A 9,365-nucleotide genomic window follows, 5' to 3' on the forward strand; every position below is an offset into this window, starting at 1 on the left:
AATATGATATGTATAATAAAATAATTATAAAATCTTAATAAAAAATAATATATGAACCACACCAATGATAAAATAAGAACCGTTGAAAATTAAAAGGGTTAGTTAACTCATTTTATATGACTCTACACATGATCATATAAATGCCACTTTAATATAAGCAATAAACAGTTGTACTATGTTGCATAATCTATTTGGCCACCGGATTGAAATATAAATTTAATGGATCTTGAAACTAAAGAACACAACTTAATTTCATATATAATAAGACACCAGCAAAATTTATTTATTAATATTCACTAAATACAATATTTTCTTGATATACATATAAATGTAACCATGAGAAATACTTCTCACGCGATCAGAAAAAAATGAATTTCATAATTACAATTAGTCAGAACAGAAATATAAATTATAATCTCTTCGTCTGTTTAGTTAACTTATTAATAATTAACCGGCAAATGAAAAAAAAAAAAAATTCGTAATTTCAAGATTGTGAAAGCTTCTGGTAAAGACCCATGTCCATCCCATTATATGCTATAGGAGCATACATCCACATTTCATCCGAGCTCAACAACTGCATGAATAGGGTTCAAGATTAGACGAAATTTAGATTATTTTTCGCATTAGTAACATCATTATTCAGATTATTAATATTAATATCAGAGCCGGTGGAAAAGAGTGTCTGTTGACCCTTGTTCATCAAAATTTATTGGATTTTTATATATAAAATGTGATTGTTCTTTTATTTAAAAAATGTATCGAGTAGTCGACGCTCTGGTACGTTGTAACTAATAGAGAAGAGAACCATATGATGTCTTTTGATTAAAAAGTTATAGTTATGTCACTGATTAATATTGTTACTTTTAATTTTTAATGATGATATAAGCTTGATTAATCGTAAATACCTTAATTTGAAGCTGTAAGAACTTTACATATTGGACAGCTTCTTCAAGCATTGTGCTTATGTCAACCTTGGTTCCATTTGGTACCAGGTTTTGAAGTACTTTCAGTCTCTCGTTTATCCTCTCTCTTCTTTTCTGTAAACCGAACAAAACATATGTTAACTTGATAAGGCGAACACACAAAATGAACTCTGCGAAAACAATAAATCAAGTGATCCACACTCACCCTTGCATAGAGGCTTTGAGGATCAGTTGCTGCACCTCTACCAGCTCTCGTTTTATAGTTCGAGTTTATCGCGGTACCTCCATTCAAATCATCGTCAAAACTGCAAGAACTTGAACTCGTGATCGGCGCATTGCCATCTACTTTGTTGTTGGTAGTATCTTCTCCATCATTTCCTTCCGTCACCTTCTGTTTCTTCTTTGGCTGCACTTTCTTTTTAGTTTTCTGTCCAAAAGAGAAATATATTTTATTAAACTTTCTATAAAGATTTGATTGAAGATATTAAAATAATTCCACAACCTCACAATAACCATTTTACTATTTTTTTAAAGATGTGATTGAAGATACTAAGATAGTAAAATACTAATACTCACATTATCTCTTGAAACCCTAGTTTTCTTCGGTTTCTCATGGTTGACTTTGTCTTCCACTACATTTGGTGATTCTGGCATTTCAATCTTCCTCTTGGCAGGTATATGCTCGAGTTTATCCGGAGTTGGAACCGACAATGGATCGACTGAATTTTCGATATTGATATTTTGTCTCAAGCATAGAATGTCTTCCATTGTATCATTAGAAAAGACTTGTGCTAGTAATGAGGAATTGTTGTTAATCATTTCATCGTAAAATTCGACGGGTTTGTGATTAGTTGGTAAAGAATTAAGATTAGTAGATAGGTAGGGAAAAGAGGCTGCATTGCCATTAGTTTCTTGAGAGAAATCATGGTAGAAATTAGGGTTAACATTTTCATAAGCAAAACACAAACCATGATTGTTAATGAAGGATGGATTAGCAATGATGGAGTCAGTCATCACAGATGAAACAATGGGAGGAGTTTCAAAGCTCAAATCATGATCTTCCACACATGAAAATAAACCATGGCCGGAATCTTGATCACTGGAGAATATTTGGCTCAAACTTTCCCATTCTTCATCCAAAAAGCTTCCAAAAGACTCCATCTTGTTGGAGATTTTGGGTTCTAAGAATTATGGCAGAAAAGATTAGTTATGTTATAAAAGAAGGATTTGCAATGTGGTTTGAGAGTTGGAGATGTTGCTAAACGTATTTATACTCTATAAGAAGTATGTTAGCGTGGGTATACTCTATAAGAAGTATGTTAGCGTGGGTTGACTTGATTAATTAAAAGCTAATTATTCCATCATTGGTAGGTCTTTTCTGCACATATGTGTATTTTAAAATTAAGAGTCCACTGTGGGACATATAACTACCGAGTAAAGTACAACACAAACGGAAATTGTTATAATAATAACTCCTATTATTATTATCGTTGTGAAATTAAATTAATATTCTGCCCATGAGATTTATATCCATTAAAATTAGCCATTTGAGATGACCAAGTAAAATGGGCATATATTTTAAACATTATTTTGTTTCCCTATGTTTACTTCGAAAATGAAAGGGTTGCCACCCTTTGTAAAAAAAGTCAATACTCTTATTTTCTTATGTGAATTATTAGTAATTGACTTATCTTAGAATGTATTAAAATTTAAATTCTTTAGACTTAAAACTTAAAACTAAACTAATTTGAATCCATCGAGTATAACTAAAAATTTAAGGATATAAAAGGGGATTATTAATTTAGAAGAGGATTATACTTTTTATATAATTAGATGATATTATATGATCTTGGAGATGGGATGGTGTCTAACATTTATTTATTATAAAATAATTCCTAATTGAAATATTGAGTAGCCCGTTAAGATTATATATATATATATATATATATATATACAGGGTAAGAATGGTGTAAAAAGGGCTTAAAGTGTGAGAAGTGTATTATAACACTATATATAATACTATATAACACCATATAAACACCGTATAACAATATGTAACACTATGTAACACTATATATCATTATATAACAAATATAACACTATACATCTATCATAGACATGTTATCAGACAACCTATAGTGTTATATTTGTTATATAATGATACATCGTGTTACATAGTGTTATATGGTATTATATGATGTTACATATTGTTATACAGTGTTTATATGGTGTTATATAGTATTATATATAGTGTTATAATACACTTCTCACACTTTGAGCATTTTTTACAGGATCCTCTACCTATATATATATATATATATATATATATAGGGAGAAGATCATGCGAGAACCACCTCTTATTGTGAGAACCGCGAGAACCAATGTGAACACACCAAAAATGTCTAAAAATAGCTAAAAATCACACAAAATTTTTTTTTGAATTTTTTAATATTTTTTATAAAAAAATCGCTACTTTACGAAGCAAAAAAAAAAAAAAATTTTAAAAAACTTTTTTTTGGCTTCTAAAAGTAGCGATTTTAACATAAAAAATATTAAAAAAATTCAAAAAAAGTTTTTTAGATTTTTTTAGATTTTTTTTAGATTTTTTTAGGTTTTTTGGGGGTTTAGTTTTTAGCATTTTTGCTTGGAGGGGGGGGGGTTTAGGTTTTTTTTTTGGGGGGGGGGGTGGGGTTAGGTTTTTTTTAGGTTTTTTTTAGCATTTAGCTTGGGGGGTAGGTTTTTTTTAGGTTTTTTTAGGTTTTTTTTTTTTAGGTTTTTTTAGCTATTTTAGGTTGTGTTCACATTGGTTCTCAAGGTTCTCACAATAAGGGTGGTTCTCGCATGAGCCCCTCCATATATATATATATATATATATATATATATAGAGAGAGAGAGAGAGAGAGAGAAAAGGGAAGTATAGAATACAAATCCTCTAATCATACATTACGTACGCGACAATAATAGCTCTACACGTGTCCGTGATTCAGTTTTCCTACATAAGGGTATATCAGACAATCCATTCAATCAGCGCAGGGCAAATTAGACAATTCCTTTAATAAGCAAGCAGATCACGAGTTCGGTACACAACTATCTCTGTAATTATGATTCGTATAAGTTCGATATTAGGGTTTGATTGATTGTTGTTTTAAATGAATCCAACACCGAACAAAACACAGATGACGATTTCCAAAATGCTGAATTCGTCATTGAGCATGCTCAATTGGGTGGTGAGCACAGACTTACGTTTGAGGAAGATAGGAATCCTAATTTTGCAAAATGCAAATGTTGTAATTGAGTATTCCAATAGTAAGTTCGTAATTCAGATGTTTAAATTTTCTTATTTTTTATACTTGGTTTAATGATTTGGTGTTTCATAGTAATTGATTGGGAAGTTTTTTAATGTATTAGTGGTTAACTAATATTGAATCAAAATGTTTAATTTCGCATGTGATGAGTCTAACAAATCGCATGTGTTGAAAGGCATAACATGCTGGTTTCTCATGTTATTATATCATAAATCGCATGTATACAACATGGGATCTAAAGGCTAATTTCGCATGTTTTGAGTCCAACACTTCGCACGTTATAAAGTCACAACATGTGATTTTGCATAGAATATACCATAAATCGCATGTTGTTTTCATTATTTTGTAAAACATATCTAAGTTACACAAATCGCATGTATTTTTTTATACAGATTTATGTAGATGAAAGGGCCTTACATCAATAGTTCAAATTAATAATTTAGTACACAGTGTTTTTTGTTTTCATATAGAGTTTTCTCTTTATATCCCAATCTCAAACCACTTATTTCTTATCTTCTAAAAAATAGAAGACCTCCCAACATCCTCTTCTGCCTCCTGTTCTGATTCAACTATCAAACAGGCTTTGAGGAAAAGGATTCAAGAACAAATTCCAGAGGATCGCTCATGTCAAGAGATGTTGGAAACCAATCTTTCTCGTGTAACAGAAAACATGAAGAGAAGACAAGAAATTGTGATTTTTCTTTCTCATATACAAGTGAGTAGTCTTCGAGAAATCGTTGTTATGTTTATGGTTGATCTGGGTGAGAGGGATGAGAAGCAGTTGAAAGAGCTGGCGGACGCAATAACTAATTTAAGATGCTCGGTGGACATGAAAATGAAGTTTCTTTCATCTTTCGAATGACTTTGTTGATTTGTATCTTTGTACTTTTTCTGTTCAAGTTGTTATCTAATAAAACATGTAAGTTTTGGTACTTGTATTATTTCTTGTTTCCCTTTTTTTCTCATGTTATGTTATGGTGTAGAATATAATTTCGCATATTACAAATCTTCCACATGGGCGGACCCAAGCCCAGCCCAAGGGGGGCGGGCGCACCTCCGGGGAAAAATTTTTTTAGTGCTAAGTTCCGTCGAAAATCCCGTCCGCACCCCTTGGAATTTTTCGACCGCACCCTTGAAATTTTTCGTCCGCACCCCTTAGGTAAAAAGTGTTATCAATTTATATTTTAAATTTTTTTAGTAAACTCTTATTTAAAAAAAATACTATCTAAATTATATAACTTTTAATACCTAACTAACTAAACCCAAATACTCATACCTTTACCCACTTATAATTCCTAACTAGCTAGCCCACTAAGTCTTAGTCCGTTAACCAAACCCAACAATATTTCAAACTATAATAAAATAATTAAAGCCCAAAACCTTTAGAAATTCTCTCCCGCTCTTTCTCTCTTGCGCCCCTGCACTGCCAACGAACAACATCACCTAGCGACAACAGTCCAGCAGCCGGCGACCACCGTAATCAGCCACCATACCACCGTCATTTGACACCAAATCTAACCGGAATCCGAACACGGGTAAGTTTCTTTGTTATTTTGATGATTTTGGTTGATATTATAGGAGAATAAAGGGTAATAAAGTTGTTAAATAGGTTTGAAATTTTGTGTGTTTTGACGTTGTTTAGATGATTTTTAGGGTGATTATGTTGTTTATATATTTTTAGGGTGATTATGTTGTTTATATATTTTTAGGGTAATTACAACTTACGTTATGATTTCTAGGGCTTGAATAGTTGAAAATTAAACTAAAAATTGAAACATTATGTTATGGAGCGATAAACTTATGTTATATAGAGAAAGAATTGCTTAAAAAATTAGTTTTAGATGATGTTTTGAATAAATTTCAAAAAATGAAAACCTGTAGGGCGTCGACGTTTTAATTATGTTGTAACAAGGTTTGACATGTTTTTGATGATTATATAAATTTAGTTTGATGTTCGTTGACCCGACCCGACCCGATACGAACCAATTTTTTTACTTATATACCTAGGGGCCTAAAATTTTTAAAAATGTTCCGCACCCCAATGGAAAAAATCGTGGGTCCGCCACTGATCTTCCAATTTCATGTTTCAAATACTTCAAATATCCGATTTCAAAATAAAAAAAAACTAATGTAATAAGTACAATAATCCAACATCAAACAAGTTTAGTGTGGCCTTTGAAAGTATGCTTTCAACCTTGCTGGGATTTTTACATCCAAGTCTTTCATATATTTGTCTCTGTCAGGCCTTTTATCGAATGCATTTGCCTCTTTAATTATTCGTTAACGCTTCACATTATACTCGGATAGAATAATCTTACTAAGATATATGTGTCTCAGGAGATGGAGTTGTGAATTTTGTCTATTGTTTACCTCATCTTCTTTAATAAACCTAGACATCCACGGTGTTTTCCCCTTGTATGTTTCCATATGTCGGCATTGTAAACACTCCACAATCTACACTGTTAGTAAGAGTTCTCCACTCCATCTCTTTTCTTTCTATAGGTGATTCTTCAAGCTTTTTGAGAGCTTGTGTTGTTTTTAAGGCCTTTTGCAGGTATAAAACCAGTACCCTTCTCTGTAACATAGCAACATTGTGTCAGTAGTTTTACATAAATATAACATGGATATGAACAAATTTGGTATTAATAGGGTGTCTAGAAGTCCTTTGTATCTGTCTTGAAAATCTTGTTCAATTGCTGAGTTGTTAATCAACTCAACTTGGATGGTTTTCATGTGGAAGCACATGCAATAGAAATGATCACCTTGAAGTACTGGAATCAACAGGAGGTCAACTAATCCAACTTTCTTTACCTTATATTTCTGTAAGATTTCTTAAAAATTTGAGGTAAATGCGTTTAGCCCTTGGTTGTCGGTGTAGTTATCATTGTACATAGCCTCTTGTAACGCTTCGCATTTTTGTACCTTTCTTATTTTAGCAAGTCATGTTGTACTTCCGTTTTTTAGACACTTGTACTCTTGTTGTATTCTATTTCATTTCAAATTGTAATCCGAGACTATTGATCATAATGAAAACGAAATTATTTTTATCATATACATGTAATCCATGTTAGACTTATGTGCAACTTGTAGTCAAAATTCACATTTTGAATGTCATATTATCCAAGATTCTTGATTCTTTATCACACGTTGATGCTTGATACTCGTTAAACAAATTAAAACTCGTAAAAAATCAAGTTGGAAAATAAAATATTAAAACACAGGCCCTTCGTACGAAGGGAGTGGCTTCGTACGAAGGGGGTAGCTTCGTACGAAGGGGGATGGGAGAAAATCATGGAAACCCTAATTTCCCCTGAAATCTATAAACAGACGCCTTGCCTCTTCATTTTAATTCGCCATTTCTCCTTGCAAACGCTCTCAGAATCCCTGTTGTGATCAGAAGCTTTGTAAGAGTTCTCTCCTTTCTTTTCAAGTTCATTTCATTTCTCTTCTTGAAGTTTTGATCATAACTCTTAAACTTTTCTCAAAAACCTTTGATCCCAACTATCTCGAAGATGGTTCCCACTCGTTTTGCCTAAGCAAACTGTTGTGGAGCATCACTTATACGAGATTGGATCAAAGTTCATTAGATTTTATAACTTAATTAAATTCTCATTTCGATTATTGCATGGTTTTGAAGGAAGCTGGAACCCATCAGACCCTAACTCAGTTCATTGTTAAGGGCCTGCATTAGGGTTAATTTTCATCAAGAAATGATCCGTTCAACAAGATCAAACATAAGTTTTCATCAAGAATAGTGCGTTCGTACGAAGGGACTATGCCCGTTCGTACGAACCCACCATGCTCCATACTTTCTGTTTCGATTTCAGTTTTGTTTTCAGGGATGTTTGTCAATAATTAAACGTTTATCTACTAACTTAAACAAATTAAATGAATACTTTAACATTTTCAACCAAATCAAATAAAAATTAAAGCGTTTCGGAACAAACACAATGGGTTCGTACAAACCCACAAGGCCCTTCATATGAACCCACACTGTTATCAACCCAACTGTTTTATCTTCTAATTTAACCTCAGTTTTACACCCGAATATTTTATTTACTGTTTACAATCATTTACCTTACCGTTTAACATTCAAAAATCAGTTCGTATCACGTTTAAACAACCGCTTCGTACTAGACAGGGAGGCCCATCCGTACGAATGGGCTATGCCCCTTCGTACGAAGGGACGGTTCTTCGTTCTAACTTGTTTTGTTTCGCGTATTTCAATATTCTGATCCGACACATTTTCACATTAGTAATCATATACTTTCGTGTAATCATTTCAGCATAATCTAGAGACTTCATCAACTCAGCTCACGGTTTACGTGTATTTTCTATGCAAAACTGTGAGTATACTCGATCCCTTTTTTGTTTTAATCACTTTTGGGTGCAACATGTATATTATACAAAAACACGCAACACTTGAAACTTATTTTAATCACACTCTGTCTATCTTTAAACATGAAAACATGTGATGCTTGTTAGTCTTATATGCTATGTGTACACTTGTATCTATATGCTCATTAACTTTGCTAGCCTACCTTAACAATTATAGCGCAATACGATTAATGCACCACACTGAGTCTTGGGGTATTGATGTGCTAAAAGTAGTATAATAAAAACAACTAAAATTAACCTAAATCTAGACTCAAAGTAATACTCTAGACTCTCTAAACTTGACTAAACTACTAACCGGCAATCGAACCGATCGACTCTAGTAAAGCTAAGTAAGTCCCGATATCGAACCCAAGAGACTCAATTAAATTACGCTAAGACTCTATCTAGACTAAAACTGACACAACTTAACTAAATGATTATTTGATTGGGGGGGGGGGGTGGGGGGTTTACTAAAAATCCTAAAAATGCAAATAAAGATTAAACTAAATTAATTTAATTAACTAAACACGAACTTGGACGAAGACTTAAACCAGTGGAGAGGAAGTGTCACACCCCGATTTCCACGTGTCTCACCGGTGGGCCCGGTGGGGGATTTCCGTGACGTAGTTGGCAACAATATAGTCAAACCACACAATTATATAAATGCACAGCGGAAGCTTAAAGATAAATATATACTTCAACCTCTGGTTGTAATATCAAATGTATTACAGAAGTCGAATGTATCCACAGCGGATCAAAA

General features: G+C 32.8%; 1 protein-coding gene across 1 annotated transcript; it reads right to left on the minus strand.

Moving 5' to 3' along the window:
* Positions 1–257: 257 nt before the first annotated feature.
* On the minus strand, positions 258–2,131 carry LOC110907642 (transcription factor RSL2). Its single transcript, XM_022152592.2, has 4 exons — positions 1,500–2,131; positions 1,129–1,350; positions 906–1,037; positions 258–574 (listed from the first exon to the last, which is right to left on the minus strand). Exons 1-4 carry the CDS (start codon positions 2,082–2,084, stop codon positions 485–487), a joined length of 1,029 nt encoding a protein of 342 aa, XP_022008284.1. The 5' UTR covers positions 2,085–2,131; the 3' UTR covers positions 258–484.
* Positions 2,132–9,365: the final 7,234 nt, after the last annotated feature.

Source organism: Helianthus annuus, chromosome 5, assembly GCF_002127325.2.
Source record: "Helianthus annuus cultivar XRQ/B chromosome 5, HanXRQr2.0-SUNRISE, whole genome shotgun sequence".
Classification (NCBI taxonomy): Eukaryota; Viridiplantae; Streptophyta; class Magnoliopsida; order Asterales; family Asteraceae; genus Helianthus; species Helianthus annuus.

Bases quoted from the DNA above. Each gene is read 5' to 3' on its own strand.
- LOC110907642 (XM_022152592.2), bottom strand. From the start codon at position 2,084: ATGGAGTCTTTTGGAAGCTTTTTGGATGAAGAATGGGAAAGTTTGAGC. The intron at 1,351-1,499 runs GTGAGTATTAGT...TCTTTTGGACAG, and splicing joins CTAGGGTTTCAAGAGATAAT to AAAACTAAAAAGAAAGTGCA. The intron at 575-905 runs GTATTTACGATT...CTATTCATGCAG, and splicing joins TCTTACAGCTTCAAATTAAG to TTGTTGAGCTCGGATGAAAT.